The 27,667-nt window shown below is 41.5% G+C and overlaps 3 protein-coding genes across 4 annotated transcripts in view; 2 read left to right on the plus strand and 1 right to left on the minus strand.

The window, feature by feature from the left end:
• Nucleotides 1-604: 604 nt before the first annotated feature.
• Nucleotides 605-14,331, plus strand: st14a (ST14 transmembrane serine protease matriptase a). Its single transcript, XM_051397123.1, has 19 exons — nt 605-1,029; nt 3,860-4,019; nt 4,902-5,032; nt 5,135-5,205; nt 5,674-5,840; nt 6,000-6,035; nt 7,332-7,566; nt 8,504-8,646; nt 8,732-8,835; nt 8,949-9,061; nt 9,147-9,283; nt 9,366-9,470; nt 9,580-9,687; nt 9,788-9,904; nt 10,504-10,626; nt 10,808-10,991; nt 12,213-12,484; nt 12,944-13,080; nt 13,362-14,331. The coding sequence occupies exons 1-19, from the start codon at nt 988-990 to the stop codon at nt 13,518-13,520; spliced, it is 2,544 nt and encodes an 847-aa protein (XP_051253083.1). The 5' UTR covers nt 605-987; the 3' UTR covers nt 13,521-14,331.
• A 464-nt stretch (nt 14,332-14,795) lies between these two features.
• Nucleotides 14,796-21,824, plus strand: dhx34 (DEAH (Asp-Glu-Ala-His) box polypeptide 34). The gene is made up of 16 exons (XM_051397122.1): nt 14,796-15,708; nt 15,880-16,191; nt 16,320-16,574; nt 16,672-16,774; nt 16,938-17,155; nt 17,249-17,423; nt 17,579-17,772; nt 17,894-17,995; nt 18,110-18,373; nt 18,723-18,896; nt 19,044-19,149; nt 19,476-19,582; nt 19,976-20,242; nt 20,434-20,625; nt 21,295-21,439; nt 21,599-21,824. Exons 1-16 carry the CDS (start codon nt 14,989-14,991, stop codon nt 21,739-21,741), a joined length of 3,477 nt encoding a protein of 1,158 aa, XP_051253082.1. The 5' UTR covers nt 14,796-14,988; the 3' UTR covers nt 21,742-21,824.
• A 776-nt stretch (nt 21,825-22,600) lies between these two features.
• Nucleotides 22,601-27,667, minus strand: part of spred3 (sprouty related EVH1 domain containing 3) — a 7,755-nt gene continuing 2,688 nt past the window's right edge. Inside the window, exons 4-6 of one of the 2 annotated variants that reach the window (XM_051397124.1) lie at nt 27,561-27,622; nt 27,263-27,421; nt 22,601-26,804 (exon numbers count right to left, since the gene is read on the minus strand). In XM_051397124.1, coding sequence (XP_051253084.1) covers nt 25,800-26,804; nt 27,263-27,421; nt 27,561-27,622 — 1,226 coding nt within the window. In that variant the 3' untranslated portion in view covers nt 22,601-25,799. Of the gene's footprint in view, nt 26,805-27,262; nt 27,432-27,560; nt 27,623-27,667 lie in introns of both variants that reach the window. The other variant, XM_051397125.1, reaches the window with a different exon arrangement.

Genomic DNA, 27,667 nt, shown 5'->3' on the forward strand with positions numbered 1-27,667 from the left:
TGCAGTGTCTCTATAACTGTATCAATCCGCCTCTCTTCCGCGGATCAATACAGCCCCTGACATGACTTACAAATCGGAAAAATACTGGTCCATTTTATCCCCACATATTTGGGGGGATACCGTTTTCTCAAACTGAAACTTATGGCTCATGATGAAGGTGACTCAGCAGAGGTGACTCATCATCATCATCATCACCACCATCCATTGCACAAACACTGCAGCGTGACGCCCAGATCAGATCACATGACTGATACTAAAAATAGGCTGTGTGAGCCCCATATCAATATTTGAACAAAATAAAAAACGTTTATATAATATATAAATAAATAAATATATAATATATATGTTTTAATTGAACTACAAATTAGTTGAAATTGGGAAATATGCTAAAATATAGTCCTGTTTCAAAACACTACAGCAATTTATAAACTCCAAACACACTGTCGGTGTCCCAATAGAGAGTTAATGGTGGGTTTTATTTAATGAAGCAACCTACTTTTCGGTATTGTTTTTCCATAAAAGGACATTAAAAAAAAAAAACCACCTGTGTCCTCACCTGTAGCAGGTAAACAGGAAGTGGCTACAGGTGTATTCGGGGGGGGGACACGCCCGCAGAAACCTGAAGCTCCCGGAAACTTTTTTTTTTTTTATTCTGCCTGCTGTTTCGTCGTCGGCTTGAGTCACACAGATAGCAGACATATTCCAGTCAGATAAACACTTGAGAAGATCTCGACAGGAGAGGAGCCGTTCCTCTCAAACACAGGACATTTTCTCTGCCTGTGTTCGGTTGTTTTCGCTCTCAGGGTTTCAATTTGTTGACTCCTCTCTTGGCGAGCAGCAGGCCTGCAGGTTCACCTCGACACAGCGACCTGTAGGAAACTACCACACGAATCAACTCAACAGGACAAGTTTGGGGATAAAAGAAGTAGTTTAGGTGTTTTTAAAGTTGTTTTTTTTTTGCAGCCTAGTCCAGGCTTTGACCTTTTCATGGACTACATGGATAGTGGACTGAGATACACCCCAAAGTCGGTAAGAAACCTGTTTATATACCTTCAATGCAGCTTAGGTTGATTGCTCAGCTTTATCCCGTTAAATGTTAATTAAATGTGTTTTTATTAACAGATTTTGTTTCTTACCTGACGTTTATTTAAACGTTTATTTAGCGTCTTTCGTAACATTGGCGCATATGTGCGGGATTATTGGAGGCAGGAAGTGAACCAAACTGCTGCAGAGTCTAAAGTTAAAGTGATTAATTAAGTGTGTGAACTATGTATGTAAATGAACCCACCCATAGAAAGACATTAAAAGGTCACCTTTGTTTTTATTCCACACATACATGTATACAACCATACACACTCATCAGTCTCTGTTCTCATCTACATGTTGGTTTGATAAAGAAATGTTAGAAAACCTGCTTTTATTTCCTTGCCAAGCTTCTGGTTTTTAATTAATTTAAAGGTTTATTTTGGAGGGTTTTTTTTAAACAGTTTTAAACCTCACATTCCCATGAGCACTTATGAAGCTGCAGGATCCCCAGAATGTGTTATTCTGATACAAGAAAAATCACATCTCTATAGTTTTGAATGCACACATTGTGTCAAATCATTCTCTGAGTTCAAAGAAAGAAGCAGATATCCTAAGAAATACTTGGATGTGGTCTTCATTGGTCCATGATGTAACTCAGATTTCCTAGTAAGTGGAACAGGTTTCTGATTTCTTCTGCTAACCAACCGACCCACGAGCATCTTGACTCATTTCCTCTGGTAACTTATTTCCAAGAAGAAAAAATAGGTGTGTTCCCTCCAGCAGCAAGCAGTAAACATAATACTCCCAGAAGCTGTCAACCTTTAAACCGAATCAAAACTTTAGATAAGATATTCTTTTAAGTAATGATCTGAATGTGTAACTCTCTCTCGGACACCTGACATGAAAACATTAGGGGCACGTTCCAGAGCTTCATCGGCTCAGGTCCTCAGCCGTCTGGGGTTGACGCCTGAATTCCTCCGGGTTCCTCTGCCCTGTTGTGACTTGTTAACTCGAGTCCTTCTCCTCTGCAGAACATCCATTCAAGATGCCCCCATGGCATCACAGTAGGGTGTTAAACACAAGGCATTATGTGAAAATGCCCTTCAGTCTCAGAGGATTTGTCCTCCAGGGCCCAGTGGAGTGGTCTAAGACAGTGAGGCTGGGTTATATTTCAATTCCATTTTAAACATATTATGATTAAATTATATGTATTGGGATTTTACACTAGTCCACAAGAATGAAAAGAAAACGGCTGTTAAAGACTGACTCAATTAAGGTGTGTTTTGTGTGTGTATAAGAGTGTTTATTTAAAGATTTACACTTGAATTCAGGCGTCTTTAAGAGTGAATATTTACATTTATGGTACATTTGAAGAGCTATGAGTCCGGGTTGTTTTGAAAATGATTTGTAGCCAGAAACACTTCTTCATAAGGAGGATGGGGTGCTGTGACATGTCTTCTCTGCTTCTTTATTTACAATCGATTTCCCATTTTTTATTTGTAGCTTGTAACTTTTTTTTTTTTAAGTATATTTTTGGGGCTTTTATTGCCTTTATTATAGAGACACATCTGAAGATAGAAAGGAAAGGGGGGCAGAGAGTGGGGATGACACGCAGCAAAGGGCCGCCGGTCGGATTCGGACCCTGGGCCACTGCAGCAAGGACTGAGCCTTGGTACGTGGGTCGCCAGCTCTACCCACTGAGCTAACTGGGCGCCCCAGCTTGTAACTTTTAAACAACACCTTAGGCTTGTGATATTAAGTTAATAAACATAAGAGAGCCACCAAAATTGGAGGTAATATCCACAGACTCTGCAACAAGCTTTTTAAAATGAGAATTTAATATGACACATGCAACAATTACCATTCTGTCAAGGCACTACCTTTTTTTAATGCTTGAGTTGTTTTGCACGCCATTATAGGTGCAGTGTAATTTGTTCTTGCCATGAGTGTCAGGTTGATAGAGGCGGTAAGAAAGTGTTGGTTCATAAAATAGCTGATGGTGTCACAGTTCTGCAGATAATCTTCCAGTGAGTTAAAAAAAAGACGGGCACAAAATGAAAGCCATAGGAATGATGTTTTAATTTTTTTTTTAAACATCCCAAAGCTTTTAAGATGATCTGTTGTTGGCTTATTTTTTAGTCTTATACAACAGCACAGCGAGCACTCACAGAAACTTGTTGTGTTCTACGTCAGACCTGTGAGTGGTTTGCTCCCAGCAGGTTTGACAGGATTTTACAGGGTGAAACCTTTGTACTCCCTCCCCCCCTGTCTCTCCTCTAGAAAGTAACCACAGAGCCGTGACTCATGCATAAAGTTTCCTTCTAATTCATTAACAGCGCCAGACGCTGAAACTGTCCCTTCTATTTATGAGCAGTTTTTGAATGAAAATGTTATTCAGATTTCTTGATATTAAAAAGTTAGTCCAAAGAAAAAGCATTTTGTCATGTTTTCAGAATATAGTTGCACAGTTGGACCCTTATTTTGTTGGTCACCACAGGCTGGGACATTCCTAAAATACACAAGTACCTACCTGCTGTCTGCTGCTGTCACTTATCTCCAGTTGATTATCTACCCGGGCAGAGAAAAGACAGCAGCCTCTATTCTGTCTTAAAGAACAAACACAATCCACAGTGTCAGTAGGGGGACATCCTTGAGGGGAAAACTTTTTGCAGCTTCATGTCCTCAAATGTTTTCACTCTCCTCTGCAGTAGTTAGAAACATTATTTGGATGTGGTTCTTGTTGTTGTTGTTGGCTTTATATAGGCCTGTCAGATTGATGTATTGATCATTCTCCCACACAACTGTCTGTCTTGTCTGTCTGTCTGTCTTCTAGGACAAAGACTGGGACACTTCCGTCCAGTTCCTGCCAGCATCAGATAACAAAAAGCTTGAGAAGAAAAAGGGTCCAGGGAAGGCTGGGGCTGTGATCGGTGTGGTGATCTTTGTTGCTGTTGTTGCGCTTATGACCGGACTGCTCGTCTGGCATTTCCACTGTAAGAACTTTACTTAATATTAATTAGATTAACAGTGTTATTAAATGGATACTGTCTCTGCAATCATGATATCAGACAAAGATCAGAAAAGTTTTCTCAATTTCAATATAACTGATAAGAATATGACACACATTAAAGTTATATACAGGTTGGCAAGTAACCTAATTTGTCCTGCTTTTGTAGTATGGTGATTTCTTTAAGTTAAAGTCCTTTTTTGTAAAATGTTGTACATTATTTTGTTAAAATGCATGTTATTTGTCTATACTAAACCTTAAAGTATTGCTTTAAAAATGTGCATCAAAATACCCCAAAAGATAGAAAGTATGGGATTTGCCAGATATTATACATTTTTTTTCTAGTGAATTCTGTGTAGTAGATGATGAGAAAACAGTTTAAAAAGGCCTTTCTGCATATTTTTAATAGATTTTCTACATAAAATACTGCATCCACATTAAAACACTGAAAACAGTTTGGAGATATCATGTTAACAAACAGGACCAACTGACTTCTTATGTGGAGGTAAAGATATGGATCAAAAGAAGCAGAAAGCCTATGTTTGCTGTCCTCTTTAAGTTCCTTCTGATAAAATAACAAAAACACATAAGCACAAAGGTTTTTGATAAATCATGTCGTGTTCGTAGGCAAGTTGGATCTTGATGCAGCTTTTTTTGGTTTGATTATTTGCACATGCAAATGATTGAAACCCCGAAGGAGAGATTAAAGCTACATCCGTTGAAATGAGTGCACCTGAGGGACTAAATAACATTTTGTGACAGACTAAGAAAAGTGAACAAAGCAAAAAGTCAGATGAAGTAAAAACAGAACTCTTGTGCAGTAAGCATGTAGCTGTGTGTATTCAGTGTCGTCTGTGTGATCCTGCAGTCCGTAAAGATGTGCGTGTCAAGAAGATGTACAGCGGCTCCATGCGGATCACCAACCAGGTGTTTGAAAACGCCTACGAGGACTCCAACAGCACCGAGTTCAAGGCGCTGGCGATGCAGGTGACTTCAAAGGTAAGACTGCTGCTCAGGCCTAAAATATGAAATTCATTCTGTGTCAACTGGTCTTTCAAACAACATTCATTCACGCCTGGCTCCTCCTCCTCTATCTTTCAGCTTAAAGCCATCTATTCTAAAAGTCCACATTTGGCCAAGTACTATGTTGGTTCTACAGTTCAGGCTTTCAGGTAAGGCAGTGAAGTAATAATACATCAAGCTCCTTTATCATTACCTCTAGCAACGGGATCATGTTTCCATTCCTGTTTTTCAGTGTGTGTGTGTTGGTTTGCAGGATATTTAAACAACAGATTTAACTGAATTCTGTAGGGAAACGGATCCGGGATTCAGATGCATGCAGATCTAATAGCACTACCGTATATAAAACACTAATTTATGAACATTTTGAAACAGATTTCTATGTCTAAAACTGGATGGGATTTACTGTTTACCCTCAGAGTTTCAGTTTAATATAAATGGTATCAGTCTGTAACATAAACCAGTTTGTCCAGAGCATATAGAAAAACAAGATCACCAAACAAAAGAGACAATAACAGCCTAACACATAAGCACACATCTATCAGTCTCACCCTTTTTTTGTATATTAGTTTGCTTTCCTCCGCCTCTATACTGTTTAATTCTTGTGTCGTTGCTCTTAGTGAAGGCAGTGTTATCGCCTACTACCTGTCTGAGTTCAGAGTCCCCGCGGGCCAAGAGGCAGCCGTCGACCGCGCCATGACTTCAGTGGACAAGCTGGTGGAAAAAGAGCAGCGCAGCTCGTACAGGCCTGGAAACGATCTGGTCTTTGAAGATGTGGTGTCTTCAGGTAGAGTCGTTTGTGATTCAGTCCATATCCATGATGCTGTTTTTCTTGTGATTTGTTTTAGAGCCAGTTGTCTAGTTCTGTGTGGACTTTTCTGTTTTGCTGTCAATACCCACATCTGAGTTATTTGCCTGTTCTTTGTTTTTGTCTTTCATCTCACAGCACTTGATGCCCGCTTGTTTTCAACATCATTCAGCAGTAAGTACTCGGCTTGCATCTTTCATTTATTCTACTAAAGGAGTACGAGTTATTTTTGACAGCTCTTATATATATATATATATATGTATATATTATATTTTTTTTTTTTTTTTTTTTTTTTTTTTTTTTTTTTTTTTTTTTTTTTTTTTTTTTTTTTTTTTTTTTTTTTTTTTTTTTTTTTTTTTTTTTTTTTTTTTTTTTTTTTTTTTTTTTTTTTTTTTTTTTTTTTTTTTTTTTTTTTTTTTTTTTTTTTTTTTTTTTTTTTTTTTTTTTTTTTTTTTTTTTTTTTTTTTTTTTTTTTTTTTTATATATTTATATATATTTATTTATTATTATTTATTTATATTTATATATATTATATTTTTTTTTTTTTTTTTTTTTTTTTTTTTTTTTTTTTATATTTTTTTTTTTATATTTTTTTTTTTTTTTTTTTTTTTTTTTTTTTTTTTTATTTTTATATATTTTTTTATTTTTTTGTATATATATATATATGTTATTTGTGTATATGTATATATTGTTATGTGTATATTATATATTGTTATTGTATATATTATATATTATATATATTGTTATGTGTGTATATATATATATATATATATATATATGTGTGTATATGTGTGTATATGTATATGTCTTATATGTGTATATGTATATGTATATGTCTTATATGTGTATATGTATATGTCTTTTATATATATAATATATATATATATATATATATATATATATATGTCTTGCATAGTTCCTGGGGTTTATCATTGTTCAGACCAGTTGTGATTAGTATCTGGTGTCACTTGTTACAGTAGATAATTTTTCTGAATAGTTGGCTGACAACAAATAGGTTTTTTTCCAGCTCATCCTTCTAGCCTAAGTATTATGTCAAATTATATTCTTCAGAAAATAGTATTCTGACTTATAAACATGTAGTCTTGTCATATTTGGGTGTGCAATTTATTATCCCTAATGAGTTTTAATAAGAAATGCAAAACTTTAGGGTGTGAACAAGCAAGAAATGCCTGTAAAATATTGCTGCTCTTTATTTGGCAAAAGCATAATTGTAATGAATTTGCCTTTTAGTCCAGTGTTTCATCATATCCAGATAATGTAATGTAATTTTAGACAGTGGTCACAGTTGTTTGGTATTATTCATTGTAAATATCAGGATGGTGAAATCAGAATAAGTTTGTAAACACATTGTAATTTCATTTGCAGAGATAAGTGGGCCTCTGTAGTCTTGTGATAGTGATTTACAAAGTTTAATGTGAACGCCACTAAAAGTCATTGTTTCTGTCTCAGGATTCTTAAAGTTTTCAGAACATGCAAAGCCCAATCGCATCGGGCAAATCCAGTCCCCCGGCTTCCCTGACAGTCCATATCCCTCCAACACCTTCATTCAGTGGCAGCTGAGAGCAGACCCCAACCACGTCATCAAGCTCGTCTTTGACACGATAAATCTGGAGGAGAACTGCAAGAATGACTTTGTCAAGATCTACGACTCCCTGGTGGCCATTGAGAGCCGCGTTATGGAAGAGTGAGTTTGCCTCGTCTAAACACAGCTGCAAGCAGATGAATTACTTTCCTGCCTCCTGCACTCTCATTTTCATACAGTGGTATATTGTACATGCTTTTAGATTCAGAGGGAGAGGACTTTATCGTGTATGTAAGGCCCTCTGCTGGTCAGATGCTGTGCTTCTGATGGGCTCTTACTGTACATAAAGGTGCAGCTTCCTAACATTGCCTGAGTAAGGCTTCATGCTAGAATAATAGCACTTGTAAAATTACAGTTTAATCCAAATCTGGGAGCAATTCAGCGGAAAATTTGAAAGCGTTTGACCTTTTTAAAACCGGAAAAGCAAACATGCAACCAGAAAGCTATCAGGAAATCTCCAGGAAGAACTTTCATGTGTGCACAATAAAATCATTAGCTGCATTCTTTCACGGTAGAGATAAATTGCCTCAGTGACGGTGTGTAAGTGACCCAGATTGACACCACACGATACTTTTACTTGTCGGGGTAGTGGAAAAGGAAGTATTGTGTGCAACTGAACGCAGAGCTGCCTCTCTCAAACTAGTTTTGAAAGTGCAGCAATATCTTTCAATTGCATATTAACGTAGCATCACAAATAATCAAATATTAAGCTTGTCTTAGCATTTATGAGTTATGCAGTGATCTATTTATAGAAAAGTAAACAGGCTATATTTTCTGCGTAAGGAAACCTTTAGCGTTCATTGTTGTTTTCTTGGACACAGTGAATTCATAACAAGGCTGCTGTGAAAATTACATTGTGTAACTTTTTCCAACTCCTTTTCGGTTCTATAATAATGCGAGTATAGGTAGCACCGCTTAGTTTACTTCCTCTCTGGGTAGAGACAGTGGAACATTGTCCAACCTTCTCTGAGGGAGTGTAGAGTTTTCCGAGGGCTGGCTTGACAATCTTAAAATAAATACATTTCTTGTTTTCCTATAGGATGTGTGGGTACTACTCACCCAGTGAACCACTGACCTTTCTGTCCTCCGGCAATGTCATGCTGGTGACGATGGCCACAAATGAAAAGAAGAACTTCCCAGGTTTTAGAGCACAAGTCTCACAAATCCAACGTGGAAGTAAAGGTAGGAACTAATGCTTTGGTGAGTCCTAATTGAAACATAAATGTTTAGTATTTGTGCAAATGCTAACACATCTTTTTTTTAACAGCTACGACATGCGGTGGCCAGCTGAGTGGGGAAAAGGGCACCTTCACTTCCCCCAACTTCCCAAACTACTATCCTCCCCGGACTTCATGTATTTGGTCGATCCAGGTGAGATGTCTGCACTGACACAGCAGTTGTGATATGTTTCACACAGGTTTTTGTTCTCTTTTGCTCCTCACGAGGTGTCACTTAGTTTCTACTCATCTCTGTCAATCTTTAAGGTCCCCAATGGTAAGGCGGTGAAGGTGACGTTCAAAAAGTTCCTCTTGTCTGAGCCGGGGGAGGAAAACCGCAAGGAATGTCGCAAAGACTACGTGGAGGTCAACCAAAAGAAGTGAGTCCCTGCTTGTATGTCTAAAAATCACGTAGGAATTACATAAGACGGCAGACATGTCACTGCTTGTGCGTCTCTTCCTCAGACTGTGTGGAGAAAAGCCTGACGGAACTTTGACGGAAACCAGCAACAGCAACCCAATGAGCGTGATGTTCGTCTCTGATCACTCCTACGTGGACCGAGGTTTCAGTGCAGAGTTCGAGGTCATCGACATCAAAGACCGTAAGCGGCTCAGTTTCTCACAGATGATTATTATTTCTTGACATAAGGCCAGTGTATCTGATGGTAATCATGTCATCCACAGCTTGTCCAAAGCAGTTCCAGTGCAAAAATCAGCGCTGCATTAAGTTAGACCTCAAGTGTGACGGCTGGAATGACTGTGGAGACATGAGCGACGAACTGAACTGCAGTAAGTAATATTTACACAGATTATAGTCAGACTGATTCTACCTCATTCTAATTACTCTCTACTCCATTAGCACACAAAACTAACTAAGTTTAACTGTGTTTTCCTACAGAGTGCAATGAAAAGGATATCACTTGTAAAAATGGATTGTGTAAGCCCATGTTCTGGAAATGCGATGGCGTCGATGACTGTGGAGACCGTACAGACGAGATGGACTGTGGTAAGACCTGTTGACACTCACGGAGGACATATTTTGCATGAGCATGGAAAGATTGTCGGTCAGATCTCTCATACATGTCTGTTTTCTCTTGTTGTCTAAGGTGGATGTTCATCTGGACAAATAACATGTAAGAATAACAAATGTGTTTCTGAGAAGAAGCGCTGTGACGGCAGGGACGACTGCGAGGACGGATCAGATGAGCTTGACTGCGGCAGAAGTAAGGCGCAAATATGTCTCCATACATAAGTCACTGAATATATATTTTACAGCAAGTTTACCCTTTTTGTTCACAGTCACCATACTCTTAAACCCCATTTCCTGCAGTGCTCAGTATTTGGAAAAATAAAGCTCTGATACACCTACTGTACACCTGCTCAGTACCAAATTGGAAACAACTAGCTGGTGAACATTGTTGATCATTTGGCAGCTAAAGGGACAAATATTTTTGTCAGGAGCTGATGGAGAACAAAAGCAGAGATAAAAGGAGAGCGTATTGACTTATATTATTATATTATCCTAACACATGGGCACCAGCACAACTCCAAATGTTGCTCTATGTCTGCTCGCCATAATAAAAGCCGATAATGTCAAAGATGGGTGTTTTTTTTTAACTCAAATCACTCACAAGTGATCAAAAAATAAATGAATGAAGCTCCAAAAAACAATTAAAACATCTTAAACTGCTTTGTAAATGTGAAATGAACATATCAATTTAAACTGCTGCACATAATTGAAGATGGTGATAGAGTGGGGTTTTTTTTTTTCCTCCACATCTGTTCCATAGTTTGAATTTGATTGTTCTCCCTCTCCCTGTAGCATCTGGTGTAATCTGCACTGACCTCACATACAAATGTAAAAACAATAAATGCATCAGTAAAGTGAACCCAGAATGTGACGGAACATCTGACTGCGAGGATGGATCCGACGAGGAGAACTGCGGTATGTGACGCACAAAACCTCAGCAGTTGTATGTGCTTTGTCTTCGATTAGAAACTACTAATTATTGCCACCTGCGTTGTTACTATGCATGACAAAACAGGTGTGAACTTCCACCCACTTCAGGCATCACAACAAGCTGCAACACGCCGGCCCTGTGATTGATTGATTGTTTTCTTTGTAGACTGCGGGAGAAATATGTTCAAGACGTCGCGTATTGTGGGCGGTCAGGATGCAGAGGAAGGGGAGTTTCCCTGGCAGGTCAGCCTCCACATCAAGAGTTACGGTCACGTGTGCGGAGCCTCCATCATTGGTCAACGCTGGCTGGTCACCGCTGCCCACTGTGTGCAAGATGACGGCAAGACAAAGTAATGTGTTTCTTTATGCTTCATGTTCTCACTGGCAACTAGAAATCTTCCTTTTTCTGCATAATGTGATGAATCGGTGTTCATACTCGCAGCTTCCTCGGGGTGAAATCTGGAGTGAAATCTATTTGCAGCTCACTCACTTTTACATCATTCAGTTTTTTTATATTGCACATATTTAGCAGATGCACTTATACACAATGAATTTAAATGAGTGCAACAGTGACTGAATTAAGTCTTTTAACCATGTATTATTCTACTATAGTAACTTAAATTATGTTATATTCATTCAAGGCCATAAATAGTTTTAGTTTTAAACACGACAATAACTATTACTATTAGGGAACTACTAGGGTTATACTCCCTAGTTTTGTCTGGGGGGGGACAACATAAATATGCTGAAAGGCCTCAAAGTCAGCTGGCAGTTCAGACTTTATTCTGTAAACAGTTTGTCACATGCAAAGTGAAACCTTAGACCTCTGTGTTTTTACTAATGACAGCTTGGATGTGTGCATGAATAATTTCAGACACATGAAACCCTTCCAGGCCCTCAGTGCATGTTTTAGAGCTCCTACCACACTAAGCAAATATACAGCTGTCATAAACAATACCTTGATATTATGCTCTTTATACAGCCGATGTCCTACTGTAGGTTCATATTTATGTGTTTTCTCTGAAATGACTTAAAGGTCCAGTATTTAGGATTTGGTGGCATCTAGCGGTGTAGTTGCAGATGACACGCAAACGCCACTTTCTAGAGTCGGTGTTTGGTTTGTCCGTTCTTGGCTACTGTAGAAACATGGCGGTTCAACATGGAAGGCAACTTGCTGCATTTTAGGGTAACAAAACCATAACAGTTCCTACATTCAGGTGATTATACACTAATGAAAACATAGTTAGGCATGTTTATATTCCATTTCTGCCAATAGATTCTCCTAAATGTTACTCACTGGACCTTTTAACAGTGGGATGTCCCAGTAGAACAATAAATATTGCCTTTTAATAGATGTTTTTTAACATTCAGTTCACTTTGGATACAGTCTGAGTCAGCATACTCTGCCACACTCACTGCCACTGAACTGCAACAGTAAATGACCCCTGAACCAAAGCCTAACTCAGTTTTCTCCTACGTATTTTCTAAAGTGATGCTTATGCCACATGATGTGTCTGTTGATGGTTATCCAAGATTGAGAATGAACTTTGTGCTCTGTTTTGTGTTCTCAGATTCTCCCAGCCTGGTACTTGGGAAGCTTACCTCGGCCTTCACACCCAGGGTGATATTGGAAGGTCCGTGGTGAAGAGGAACCTGAAGCAGATCATACCCCATCCTAATTACAACGCATACACCTTTGACAATGACATCGCCCTGATGGAGCTGGACTCTCCTGTCACATACTCCGACTACATCAGGCCCATCTGCTTGCCATCTCCCCAGCATGATTTTCCAGTTGGCAACACTGTGTTGATCACCGGGTGGGGCGCCACAAGAGAAGGAGGTGAGTCCCTGCAAACAATAAACCTTGTATTTCTCATTTTGATAAATACTAACCCCCAACTTTAACTGAATCTGTAAAAAATATCCAGCGAGGGGAAGGATCTCAATCAGTTTCAGTTCTTTGTTTGTGAGTTTTTGATGTATTTAACAGAAGTAGCAGTAGATGATTTTACCAGAGATACAATTGCATCCCCTGGAGGTCGGATGGAATCATTCAAATTTTTACTCCTAAATAAAGAAAACAACATGAAATGATCTCTAAATAAATATATTTAGGCTTTGCTTTGTGTATTTAATTATCACATTTATTGTAAATTCAAATGTTTATGTACAGTATGTTTTACAAGTGATGATATGTTGGATTTTGTGGTTTTTCTTATACTGTGTTTACATAATTTGATAAAAATGTGTCTGTGTGTGTCTGTGTCTATGTGTGTCTGTGTGTGTGTGCTGTGTTCAGGATTTGCTGCAAAGGTGCTCCAAAAGGCCCAGGTCCGAATCATCAACCATGGGATATGTAACAATTTGATGAATGGGCAGCTCACGTCTCGGATGTTGTGCGCTGGCGTGCTGAGTGGAGGAGTCGATGCTTGTCAGGTAAAATACAAAAACAGTCCCTTGAACCCTGATTTCTTTGTTTCTCTTTCTTTTACAAAACAGGAGATATAGATGTTTTATCATTAGACAAATGTAACTGACCATTGAGAAACATTTCTAATTGTAAAAATTGTGATATTAAGGAGGAGGAGAGGGTGTAGCAGGAAAAAAGGTGAAAGCGGCAGAGAGAGAAGATAATTGGAAAATAGAAATTGTGTTTCCAGTGTCGTACGTCTATGCTTACATGTACCTGTGTGTCTGTGTGTATTTGTCTGTGTTAGGGCGACTCTGGCGGCCCTCTGTCCAGTCCGTCCGCCAGCCGTACGTTCCTGGCAGGAGTGGTCAGCTGGGGTGATGGCTGTGCCCGTAGGAATAAACCTGGCATCTACACAACAGTCACCAAATTCCGTGGCTGGATCAAAGAAAAGACAGGAGTGTAGACCACTGCAGAACGGTCCAACGTGGATATGGACATGAACGCGGACTGATGACGAGTACCACAGAAACAGATTTTTGCTTCGGTCGAGCGCCACTGTGACCTTCCAGCTGATGTAGTGGCCTTGACTCCGTAGTACTGTTTGCTTGAAGACTAACTGCAGCACATTTTATGTCCACTGTGATTTTTAATGAGGGTGGGGTTGATGACATGTTTTTAAATGTAAATAAATGTTTTATTTTTGTGTGTTTTTTTTTTTTTTTGTTTTGCTGTTGTTGTTGTTGTTGTTGGCGTGTTTTTAATGGAGAATAATGTTATGTTTCCTCACAAGAAATAGATTTTAGGCGTGATTGTTACACACATATGAAATGTGCGTCCTTGTTGTCCTGTGTTTTTATCGGTAGCCATCATAAGAATTTCCCACCACTTTTCCTTGTTGTCTTTGTTCTAAATTTTATAAATTAAAAACAAAATGACAGCAAGCTCATTCCTTCGTACCTCCTATGGCTTGGTATCTTACGCATTTTATTATTATTAGTTTTTAATCCAGCAGAAATCCCTGAAAGGTTACTGATGTGATTGTTCACTTTTGAAAGCATTAGCACTCCCAGTTTAATTTTAAACAGATGTGAACTGCATTTCTATAACACAGAGTAAATTAGTAGGGTTTTGTTTTAGTTTAATCTTCCATGTTTGATGGGCTCATATGACCTCTCCTCCATTCAGCACAATATTTGTACAGTTTAATTTGTCTCAAATCTGTGTAAATGTGTATTTTATAGCAGATGTTTTTAAATAAAACATTTCTAACATCACCTCCAATTCTTTGTATTGTATTTTCATGCACGGAGATGCTTTTCATTTTTGGATGGCTGCTTTCTGTCATGTTTATTTTCTGAGTAATATTTCTGCACTTCAGTGAGACACTGAAGAGACTGACACAGTTTATGCAATGGACATTACATATGCATGAATATGAAGAGTGCTCAAAAAAATCTATTTAATCATACAACTTGCAAAAAAATCTAAATCTAAATGTAGAAATCATAAACAATCTTTAAACAAAATATAGAAAATTAAATATAACAAAGCTATTCAAACGTTAACTGATATATGATTTCTGCCTGGGTCCCCTGGCACTATCTGTTAATATATATGTTTGTATATATGTATATACAGTTTATTAAAAAGCTAAAATAAACAAATACAAATAAAGAAATGCTATTTCACCTCGGAACCGAGTAGCTACCGGGAGGTTTATAGGAACGGAGCGGAAGTGGTCTCCCCGTATTATTGTTCCCCAGCTCTTCTCAGCAGACGCGGCCGTGTTTGTTTTCAGTTTTTTCTTCTTTTCTTCCAGTCGTAAAATATTATCGTCTAATAATTTAACGTGTAGCAGTTGAAAACAATGTTAAGGACCGACTGCTCTGCCTTTCTCAAACTCCTGCTGTGTGCTCGCTGACCTGTGAACAATGTGGACTTCAGGTTTGAGGGGGGAACATGGTGGCGGAGGGAGTCGGAGTTGGGACTGGGACAGCCCGCACTGCCGAGCACAGCTGGACGAAATCTTTTTCCGCAAGCACGACTACATCCAGGCGGGCAGCCAGGAGCACAAAGAGTTCTGGGCTTTCTTCGACCGCTTTCAGAGGTTTAAAACAAAGAGGGACATGTCTGGGTCAGGAAGCAGCCGGAAAGAGGACCCAGCGGAGGGGAAAGACCGGAGAAAGACTGGAAAAGTAGAGCTTGGTCTTCCTAAAGACTACGACGCTCGCTACCGGATTAATGTGTCTGTGTGCACCAGGGATATCGAGGACCGCCTGGGGAAGTCAGACCACAGAAGTAAGCAGAGATCCTCAGGTCCAGGCAGCCAGGAGGTCTCGGACTGCCGGCTGGCTCTCCTGCATTTCCTGGACTTCAGCCAGAGGCAGAGTTTTGGGAAACTGGCCAAGCTTCGCAGGGAGCAGAAGAACCTGCCCATCTTCCAGTACCGGGACAGGATAGTGGAGCTGGTGCGACTTCACCCTGTGGTTGTGGTGGCAGGGGACACAGGCTGTGGGAAATCCACCCAAGTGCCTCAGTATCTTCTCTCAGCCGGCTTCAACCACATAGCCTGCACTCAGCCTCGACGTATTGCCTGTATTTCCCTCGCAAAGAGGGTCAGCTTTGAGAGTCTCAATCAGTTCGGCTCAAAGGTTTGTCATGAACACAGTTGTTGAAGCACTGGCCAGACCATAAAAAAAAAACCCCACTTACAATGAAGCACGTAAGACATTTGCAGATATCACCTGAACTCTAGTGTCGAGGGCCAGGGAATCGAACAGGTAACATTTGTATAAAGTAATAAAAACTATTTATTTTTGCAGGTGGGGCACCAGATTCGCTTTGAGACCACCCGGACCACAGCCACCAAACTGCTGTTCCTGACCGAGGGGCTGCTGCTCCGACAGATCCAGCAGGACGGGACGCTGGCTCAGTACGAGGTGGTGATAGTGGACGAGGTCCACGAGAGACACCTCCACTGCGACTTCCTGCTCGGGGTCCTGCGCTGTCTGGTGACCGACCGCCCGGACCTGCGTCTCATCCTCATGTCGGCCACCATCAACATCAAACTTTTCTCTGACTATTTCGGCAGTGCTCCTGTGCTGCAGGTACCGGGCAGGCTGTTTCCTATACAGGTGAGCGGAGGACGGCAGTGATCACGGACAGTGCATCTGCAAAGGACCACAGAATAATGTATCAGCCATTCAATCAGTGCATAATAAATAAAATACACAATGAATTTGTCTTTGTTTCCTGTATTAAGGTGATATACCAGCCCATTCCACCTGAGGAGCAGCCCTCACGCTCAGAGAAACTGGATCCAAGACCGTACCTGCGCATCCTCCAGGGCATCGATCAACGTTACCCTCTCGAGGAGCGCGGCGACCTGCTCATCTTCCTCAGCGGTGTGGCGGAGATCTCCACCATCCAGGAGGCCTGTCAGGTTTATGCCACGCACACAGGTCGCTGGATAGTCCTACCGCTGCACAGCACACTCTCACTGGCCCAGCAGGATAAGGCACAGTCAGCTTTGTTTGGATTAGAATAGGAAATCTGATATGTTTGCTATGTTTATTTACCTGTTCTAATTCTCATGTCATCATGTTATTCTTCAGGTGTTTGACATTGCTCCTCCTGGGGTGAGAAAGTGCATCATTTCCACCAACATTGCAGAGACCTCAGTTACAATAGATGGAGTGCGCTTCGTTGTAGATTCAGGTAAGGAACATATAGTACGTTTCTAGCTGGGGATTAACTTTTGCCGGAACTTGTAAGTCCATCCTTACAATGATGAAAATACAAATACAAAAAAATAACACATGACTCAGACATAGAACAACAACCACATAAATGAATTGTTTTTTTTTATTTTTTTTCATAGGAAAGGTAAAGGAAATGAGTTTTGATCCTAAGGCCAAGATGCAACGTCTGCAGGAGTTCTGGATCAGCCGAGCGAGCTCTGAGCAGAGGAAAGGGCGCGCCGGTCGTACAGGTCCAGGAGTGTGTTACCGACTGTACGCGGAGTCTGACTACGATGCCTTCGCACCTTATCCTGTGCCAGAAATCCACAGAGTGGCTCTGGACTCCCTCATTCTTCAGGTAACAGCATCCTGTAGAAAGCAGGCTAGCAATCTAGTTCTTGAATTCCCATCGTTAAATTCTTGCTTTATTTATGCTGTTTTGTTTGTGCAGATGAAGAGCATGTGTCTTGGAGATCCACTTTCTTTTGTCTTCATTGATCCACCTCCAGCTTCTAGTATTCAGACTGCAGTTACTTACCTGAAAGAGCAGGGAGCGCTAGACGGTCGCAGTGAACTGACCTCTATTGGTAGTTTGCTGGCACAACTGCCCGTTGATGTGGTCATAGGTAAGATTCATGATGTTTCACTTGCAGTAATTATACAAAATATCACAATTAACTTGGCAATGACATACTGGAGTTTAGAAGTGCTACACATACAGTAGCAGCTTTAACCAGCAGTGAGATCTGAAGTGTGCGTTTGTGTGTTTGTGTTCATTCAGGGAAGATGCTGGTGTTGGGCTCTTTGTTTAACCTGGTGGAGCCCGTGTTGACAGTGGCAGCAGCCCTCAGCGTTCAGTCACCTTTTCTGCGCAGTTCGCAGCACAACCCAGACTGCGCCACTGCCCGCCAGCCCCTGCACAGCAACCAGGGAGACCCCTTCACCTTGCTCAACACCTTCAATGCCTGGGTGGAGGTCAGTAAGGGAAACATTATGTGACAGTGGCTATTTAAAACAAACTAAATCAACAGTGTAACAGTTGGAATATAAGATTGCCTTCATTGTATATGAACCTCTTCATCTTTGGGCTCAACAGATGAAGGGAGAGAGAGGTAGTGGCTCGAGGAAGTGGTGCAGGAGGAGAGGCCTGGAGGAGCAGCGGCTATATGAGATGGTCAACCTCCGTAGACAGTTCAAGGTAGGCCGCCGACACAGAAAAATATTTTATGAATAAAGTTTATGTGAACACTTTTTCACAATATGAGCTCTCTCTCTCTCTCTCTCTCTCTCTCTCTCTCTCTCTGGTTAACAGGAATTGTTGAGGAGCCATGGCCTGCTGGAATCAGAGCACAGTGCTCCCTCTGGTAGTGACCGTGGGAAGCGCAGGGAGAGGCTAACTGAGAGGAGGAAGCTGCATCAGCTGAAGAGAGATCATGAACAGCAGGAGAGCGGCAGACGTAAAGTCCTGAGGCTGGACGAGGGCCAGGACGGAGAGTTCTCCTCAGGATCAGACACAGAGCAAGCAGGCAGAGGCAAGAAGGACAAGCAGGGATCAAAACAGAACATGGACATACAGGTGAACTCAGAATACAGTGTAACACAGATAAAGGTTGCTACAAAGCAGCCCTCACCCTCGCCACCAACATTTAACATTAACAAATAAATGAATGTATATAAAATCTATGTTTAAATACTGTTACACAGCAATTTGAAGAAAAACTTACAGGGACGTTTTGTGGGTCTAGAATTAATTAGAAGAAGAAAAGGTGGAGAGGATATTATCTTTGTATGAAGGGTAAAAGGGCAGCATAAATGGTATAGAGGCTAGTAATCTTTTACAAGGGTGGATATGTTTGTTTCTTTGTGTATTTCGAGACAATTACACTCTGACTGATCTCCCCATGGCACTCTTCTGTCTGCAACAGGAGGTGAAGTTCAAGTTGCGTCACAATGTGTCAGAGCTGCAGGAGGCGGTGAGTGTCAGTCAGGACATGTCATCCCGCCAGCAGGCTTTGCTCAAGCTGCTGCTTTGCCGAGGCCTCTACCCTCAGCTGGCAGTGCCTGATGAACACAACTCCAACCGCAAGGACTCTGAGCAGGTGAGTGCCTGCTGCTGCACCCACACCAGTTTATACTGATACAACAAAGGGGGAAACCTTGTGTCAGTAAACCAGTTTCAATAGTGACTGAAGAAATGATGTAGGGTGAAATATTCCACTTTCACTGTTTGATTCTACATTGTTTAGGTGTTTCACACAAGGAATAAGCATGGAGTGGTGATCCACCCAACCAGCGTGTTTGCCAGCGACCCAGAGGTGTTACACGTCCCCGAGAATGACACCAGAGAAATGGGTAACAACTGCTATTCAAGTATTATAAATTATGAATAAATCACCTTAAATATTTACTCAATTGTTGAGACTATTTGCAACTTCTGTTTCACTTTAGTGCTGTGGTTGATACTAACCAAAAATGTGTCTTTTTGAAAGTTACTTACTTTGAAATCTAGAAAAGAAAACAGAGAAACAGTGGCTGCCATTTTTTCTGATCCTGATCCACTGATGGAGTCTGTTTGTGTTTTCCTTTTGTATGTCTCTTCCTTTCACTCTTATTATTGTGCATGTCTCTTAACATATCTCATCTGTCTCTGCCTTTTTGTCTCCGCTTCCTGCCTGAAGGTCCTGATAGGAGGGACAGCAGCAGACACCAGCTGCTAGCCTTCGTCACTCTGTTGGAGACCAACAAGCCGTATTTGTCCAACTGTGTGCGTGTTCCTGCACTGCAAGTTAGTACCAGATGTTGAAGGTCCTTGTTTCCACCACAAACCGCTAAATGTTTGTTTTTTTTAGATTATCTTGGATTATTATAACCTGATATAGGAACAGTAAACCTATATGATCCAGTCTTTGGGTTTATCTGATCACTAATCACTCTACTAGGGTGCTTTTTGAGTTTTCTGTTATTAATTCCACAGATAAAGATTTATTAATTTCAGAAATTCCTTTGATAATGCAATGGAAGAATATAGTACTAGAATAATGTAATCTATAGTTATAATGTGTCACAAAACCATTTACATAATATACCCTCCATTATTGTGATTCCATAAGTCCCTGTTGTGGTCCATTCACACATCGTGTAGTAGTATTAATTCTCTGTGTCTGCATGTGCTCACTAGGCTCTGCTGCTGGTAGCAAACTCTGTGGACAGTAACGCTGACTGTACTCGTCTGGTGGTAGACGGCTGGCTGGAGCTGGAGCTGAGGCAGCCAGAGGAGGCCCTGAAGGCTCTGTCCACAGCTCTTACTCTTAGGGCTGAGTGGGAGCGCCTCCTGTTGGCCCAGCTTGGACAAAGCACAATGGGGGGACCAGAAGTCCAGGGGGTGTCCCGCAAAGTCCTGGAGAAGCTGAGTGAAGGCCTGGTCCGCTTCCTGCTCTACACTGAGGTACTGTTGCAGGGTTGACGTGCTGATCTCATCTCTGTAACCGTGAATATATATTGTGTGCTCTGTGTGTCTGTATTGGTCATTTCTACTTTGCAGACATTCTCTGTGACTCCGATGCTCATTCATCTTTTTACAGTCTCTTGAATATACTCTTTCTGTACTGTCTGTGTATTTCTTACCCTTTCTCCCAGGTCAGTTACAGCCTACGGCGACTCACGGCTTTCCAGACCCAGAACCTGTACATCGGCCCTCAGCCCGAGTCTGAGCTGTGTCACACCAAAGGTCTAGATCTAAACCCGCTTTTTCCAGGAGCCGAGGCCAAGCCGGACCCCATTAAAGGAGGCCTGCGTGTTACCAGTTTCTTCACCTACAACTGCCTGGCTGTAAGTCTGTCTGAAGCAGTGGCAGTCTAGAAAAGTGTTCTCTTAAAGTTACAAAAAGATGGAAAAGAAATGTTTTAACTGTTAGCCAAATCGTCGCATTTTTGCATATGAAGTTCCTATTATATTTATTTTGTGGAGTATTTATTAGAGGTCACTTCAGGTGAACAGTACCAGTTCATAATCGTCGTCATTTTATTTATCGCCACGTTTTAAACAGAGTATAATCAAATAAAGCCAGCAGTTCCATATCTTTTAAAGGTGATGCTACTGATGTATTTTCTAAATATTTCTTAGACGCCGTTGTGGCATCCCTGTAAGGTTGTATCTATTTGTTTCCAGGAATCCAGGCGTTGTAAAACAGGGTGTCTAGTGGTGACATACTTAAAGGTTACAATTAAATAAAACTGATGTTTAATTGGCTTAATTAAGAGTTAAATTCACTAACCATATTCCCTTCCTTTTTTTATGTAGATAACAAAATAATATAATAGCTGTCTCATGGAATTTATGTTTCAAGTATTTGTCTCCTTCAATGAATATATATATATTATTTTGGAATTAAACTATTCAGCTTCCCTTGTGGAACTTAAAATAAACTGAATCACCACACCTGACTAAAATACTACAAAGTCTCATCAATCCTTGTGTTTTACATTCTGTGCTGTGCAGGACTCAAAGGATCTCTACAGCGAGTGTTTACGCACTTTCTGGACCTGTCCTAACTGTGACCTCTACATGCCTCTGACTCCACTGGAACGCATGCAGCACGAGGCCTCCTGCAGGCCGGCTGGAGAACAGCAGCAGGCGGAGGAAGGTCAGGAATTTAACTTACGTTGATATTTATTTTGAGGTATATTTTGGCATTTAAATCACTCTAACACATTCAGGAGCTGATTTACTCAAACGTCTGAAAGAGAGGAATAACTTGAGACTAACTGTGAGTATGTGTTGTGGTTTGTTTTGTTTTTTTTAGAGCCAGAAGGTGTAAAGGCCAGCTCCTCCTCAGCATCCAGTCTTACCAGAGTTTATCACTGCGAGGTCTGTAATGAAGACCTGACCCTCACCTCCACTGAGATCCTCAAACATAAGAGGCAGCACATGTATTCTGCCAAGTGACCGACCTAAAGGACAACAACTAATCACAACTCTGTTCTGTCAAGTAAAGACGTGACTTTATCGAATAAAGTTTTTTTATGTAACACTTGTGTCACCATTCTTCTTCCTTTTTTTGTACTTGAAGAACTTTTTATTAAAGTGTGATTACTTCCCTCTAATGGTCACTGGATGTATGTGCCATCGCCTTCTGCATAGTTACGTTCCAATAGGAGATATTCACATTTGTAAAAACTACTCTCACAAAATTACGGAAGCGTATTGCATTCACTTGAAAATTATTTTTTTGGTTTGTTTTTCTGAGTTTAGAGAGCATTTGAAACAACAGACGCATTCATTCCTTTATTGAGAACTCGATTTAATGGAAACAAACACGACCGGCTTGTTTAGTTCAATCAAGTTTTACTTTGATCTGGGTTTAAGACACTGGGAGATAGTCCTGTCTTTAAGTCATATAGACGGTATTATCATTAGTTTGTCGACTCTACGCAGGAACCTGAGGACTTTGTAGTCAGGGAGTCCCCTGCAGGTTGGAGGTTCTCGTGGGAGTTCAAGTATCTCGATAATTCAGGAAAAAATGACTCAGAAAAACAAAAAAATTACCACGAAAAACAGAATAAATTACTCAGAAAAACAGAATATAAATAAAGAGTTTTTTCAAGGGAATGCGATACGCTTCCATACAAAATAACAGTTCCAAAACTTAAACATATTTAAAGGCCAGAAACAAAAGAAACACATTTATAGATTCCTTCGATAGCATTGTGGAACAACTAGAGAATACAACTTGCATACAGTGTTTGGGGGGGGGAAGGCACAGTGAGTTAATGACATGCACACGTGAGAGAGAAGTAGACGCTGATTTTAAAATATAGAGTGAGGGTTTAATAATGATACAAACCCACGATATGTAACACCTCAAAGCAGCACATTGGCACAAAGTCAGAAGTAAGACAGCACGGAAGATAAAAACCTGTCTCCAAAAAAATAAAGAATCAGAATAAATATCTCAATAAATAAATAAAACAGGTAATATCTCATTAATTACTTTTGAAACTAATAAATACGTACATTTGAAAAAAATATGCACATTGGCAGAAATCAATAACCCCAAAAAGAAAAAAGTAAAATAGTACTTAACACAGAGTTACTTAGAAATCATAAGTTATTGATTACTCAAATCAAAAGGCACATTTATTAAGATGTAAGAATGGGGGGGGGGCTGCAATTGTGATCGCATGACTTGTCAGTACTGTACTCTAACACCATTTCTGAACCAGAAGTAGCAAACTAATGTGCAATGGCTTTACTAGTTCTGTATATCTGCACCATCGAGTGAACGTGTGTGTGTGTGTGTGCAGTTCTACGCATTGCAGAATAGTGTGTGTAGGGTGGGAGGGCATAGGGTTAATTTAGGATCAGGGAATGGCAGTCTAGTGAAGACTGAGTTTGTGTTTCTCTCTAAATGGACCAGCATTGTCGGCAGGCTGGTCCTAGTAGTGAAGACGTAAATCCCATAACCGCGAGGGGTCGAGGGGTTTGTGTTCATCAGCAGTCCTGTGACCTGACTCTGAACTCCTTCTGCCAAGTTCACTCACTTTAAGTCACTTTGGATAAAAAGTTCTTGGCTGTAAATTAAAATGTAAATACTCTGGTGAAGCTTCTGATAAGTTCATTCTGCCATAAATCAAGGAGGTGATCCTCTATTTTGGAGACGTGAGACTGCAGCATCACTGCTCAACACTGGTTTCCTCATACATAAAGCACGCTGTATGTATTTCCATCTTTAATTTAAAGTACACTGTTAAGATATCACCATTCTGTGATGCTCAGTGCATTTCATGAGTTATTTTTAAGATTATTCTTTGTCATTTCTTTATCAATGTTCCCATTTTTTACTCACTCATCGACCCTGCTTGTCTTGATTTCTTACAATTTCTCAACAACTCACACAGAAACCAGGTGTGTGAGATTGTTGTGTTCAGTAGTCGGGAGAGACCAATAACAACAGTTATAGGGGGATATTAGAGCCTCGTCAATACTATATTTCACCTTGCATGATTGTTAAACACTGGTGCAAAGTGGAGGCTGTACAAAAGGCCCTTCTTTGATTCGGAGGGATTTTACACAAAAAAAAAAAAAAAAAAACCCTGATGTTTACGCTGACATATTAAGATTTTTTTGAAAAAACATCCTGTTAACAAAAATCTTTTGGAGCTGTGATGGAAATAGCTTTTAATCTACCCATGGCCAGTAGAAAAATATACCCCCAATCAGCTAAACAGACACAGAAATGCAACGTACATCACCAGAAGCATTTTTTTTTTTAATGTCTCGGGGTGAATTTATCTTTAAGCCCAGCTGTAAACTTACAAAAAAACCCTTCCTCACACACTCTTTAGCACCCTCAGCACCTTGGGTAGGATTGTTTGACTCTGCCACACCAACCTCGTAGGTTTGACTCGGGGTTTAAGGACAGGACTTAAAATAGCAGCTTTTTTTTTTTTTTACTTCATACTTAAAGCAACATTCAGCAAACACATCTGCCACTGTGCCCAAACAAAGAGCCTACGGGCCATTCATCTTTTTAAAGTTAATGTGTCTCCTTTTTCTTTTCACAGGGTCAACAGTCTACACAGCACGCGCATTTAAATGTCACACCTGTGTGCTACGTGCTGCTTGCTCAAAGACAAGTTTGTGTTCCCGTTTATCCCTTTTCTGTTTGATATCGAACACCAGTAACACACTACGGTATCCAGTTCCAACACTTTTCAACTTCTGTTTTAGTTTTTCTTAACTCGAGCGACTGGTACAAAAATACTCTTTCAATACATTGTTCATTGCACTTCTTTTTTTTTTTTTTTGGTGGCGTCTCATTCAAAGGCCTGGACACGTCTACAGATTGGTTAGCAGTGGGGTCCTGTTTTGTTTCTCTTTGGGGTTTTGGGTGTGTAAGGTCGTTGTGTACGTTAGGTAGAATAGACTTCGCTCAGAGGCCTCAGTTGTAAGCACCTTGACTGATTCAACAAGTACAGTGGGTGGGATGTGATGTTCTCTATGGTTAATATTGAAAATACATGGAAAGATGTGTAAAGTGAGGGTGTTTAATGTTCGACACACATTCTTTTTTTTTTTTTTTTACTTCAGAAAAACAAAAATAGCCTTGTGTTTGGTTAAAAAGGACCATAATGAATCACATTATGACTTTTAAGTCTTTGTGGTTGTCATTGCAACTTCCCTTCATGATAATTGTCCCTTTGCATTTGATAACCGTTCTTCCACTGTGGTCTACTACTTTCACCAAAAGACAACACTAGTGGTCTCAGATGCTCATACTTTCCTTAAGACTGCACTCGTTCGTGCTCACGCTCTTTTAAACCTCTCTCCCTTTCTTCTTTTTCATGTCTCGACCAGGGTTTGAGTAACATCTGAGGTAAAATTAGAGGTAAAGGGTGACATCTGTTCATCTGACTGATAAACAGGCCAACATGAAACAAATAACTTCCCCAAGATCTCATGTTTGTGAGTATGTGATAGTGTGTGCCATCGGGGGGATTCTGTCAATATGTTTTACATTTAATAAAATATACCAATTAAAATTATAACAATCATATATATAAACATCTTTTGTTTTTTGTGTTTTTTGTTTCTAAATAAAAAAACAAACAAACAGACATTTTGAAACAGTGTACACATCATCGTTGCCTCTTGCCACCCATCTTCCTGTGATAAAGTCTCTGACCGCTAACCTCTAGATCAGCCAATCCTCAGTAAATCCACTATGAAGGCTCCAGATGACTCCCACAGAGCCTGGTCTGAGTGCAGTGCACCTCCAGCAGGCATGGACCAGTGAGGAAGGCCCCAGGTTGAAAAGAGAAAGAGAGGAATGCAGTGGAAGGCCGTGGGGCTTTGGAGGGCCATGTGAGAGGGTCTGGGTCTACCGAGAGCACTGTTCCACCTGCTAAGCTCCCTGTCTTGCATCCCCCCCTACAGGTGCTCTCAACCTCTCAACACCCAAACCTCCTTGGTCCAGAGAACCCCGCCCACCCCGTAGCCTGGCCTCATCGGACCGCCTTGTGCTTTCCCCCACAGCAGCCGCACCTCTCCCCACACCGCAGGCAGGCGCGCAAAGGCAGGTAGCAGCACATGCAGGGCACGAAGAGCGATAGGGCCAGGAGGGCCAACCAGCGGGCACAGCAAAGGGGGTGCGGGTGGCCCCCCAATGAGTCTTCACACGAGCAAGGCTCCCAGAACTCTCCCTCAGAGTCCGACATGCAGTGGTAGAGCAGACTCTCTGCGCACCACACACAGGTCCACTGGCGCAGGCAGTGCAGGGCCGGGTCTGGGGCATCTCTGCAGCGGCCCCGCCCGTTCTCCGAAGCGCTGAAAACAGAGCGGCAGTACACACAGCGAGATGAGCATGACGATGAAGCCTGAGGACACGGGCTGTCGTCGTCGGGGGAGATTACCCCCGGGTCGCAGCTGCTGCTGGCCCCTCCTCCTCTCTTACGAGTCCGCGACCGGGGCGTGGCCAGTGAGGTGTGGATGCAGCAGGGAGAGGGCGAGCCTTTGACCGTCTCCTGGGGTGAGCCGGCACCTGAGGACACGCCTGACACAGCGTTGGGCATGGACATACAGGTGGGCGACGACGAGGACAGACGCTGGGAAGCTTTACTGTCCAGGGTAACTGTCACATCACAGCCTGCCGTCCCCACTCCCGCCAACTCCTTCTCGAACCGAACCACGCACAGCTCTGACTTGTCCTGCAGACTCCCTCCGCTTCCAACAACCACACCCCCGGTCAGCCCCCCGACCATAGTCCTGGTGGCGCTCGCCCGTCTGTAGTCCTCATAACCTCGAGAGCCCCACAGGTCTTTGCACGGGTCCACGCTGCGCAGGTCTCCCTCCTCCAGCAGAGAAATGGTGGGTGAGAGGGGGGACAGAGGAGATGAAGCTGGGGGACCCACAGGAGGAGTAGGTGGAGCAGGAGGCGGGGGCGGGGGCGCTGGAGGGTTTAACACAGCCGTCATTTGTGAAAGCTGGTGCTGTCCTGGCCTGGTGTGGATCTGTGGAGAGGGTATAGGATTACAGGGTGAGTCAGGAACAGTGTGTGCTGTGTGCAGCAGTTACAGAAGGCTTTCATATTGCATGTTTCAAAGAGGTGCTCGTGAAAGATTTCATTCTACAGGACGTCAGTGGGTCGTTCTGCTTTTACTTTTACTTTGTGTAGAATAAATAAATGTCTCTGCTGTAGGATGGAGACGGAGAAAAAAAATCAACCATCCCACCTTCCATGTCTTTTCATTCCTCTAATGTGTAATAATGAATCTGAAATATCACCAGTTCTTTGCTAGGAACCCCCCGATGGACCCGAGGCAGCTCCCAGACCGCTCTTTAAGAACCACGCTCTTATAATAATCCTCATTGGAGTGACACGAACACGCACAGAGACATCAACATGTGTCTGTTCCTTTGAGCATCTTGTTATCACAGTGAAGGACCAGTGACGGAGCAGACGGTGTACCTGAGCAGGTGTCTGAGTGGTGACAGCGTGGCTGGATCCAAAACTAAACTCTTCCGACCGCACGAAGCAGGTAGCCGACGACTCACTCGTCACTATGGTGATGGGTTTGGGAAGCATCTCCTTTCTGCTGTTGGACGACGACTCACTTCCTGTATGGGACTGGCAGAGGCTGCATGTCATCCCACAAGTCAAAAACCATTAATAACTGCATTGGGGGGCCCAGCAGGCAGCGTAAACGTGCCCTTTTTGAAAGAACAAATGCTCAAACGACACAGCGAAAAACTGCTCGGGTACTCACAGCTTGTCCATCATCCTCGGTGTCAGCCTCTTCTGGTGTGGAGGACGAGGGCGAGTCAGAGCCTTGATGACATGAAAGGAGAGGATTTAGGCGTTTGCCAGAAACAC

Source organism: Dicentrarchus labrax, unplaced genomic scaffold, assembly GCF_905237075.1.
Source record: "Dicentrarchus labrax unplaced genomic scaffold, dlabrax2021, whole genome shotgun sequence".
NCBI lineage: Eukaryota > Metazoa > Chordata > Actinopteri > Moronidae > Dicentrarchus > Dicentrarchus labrax.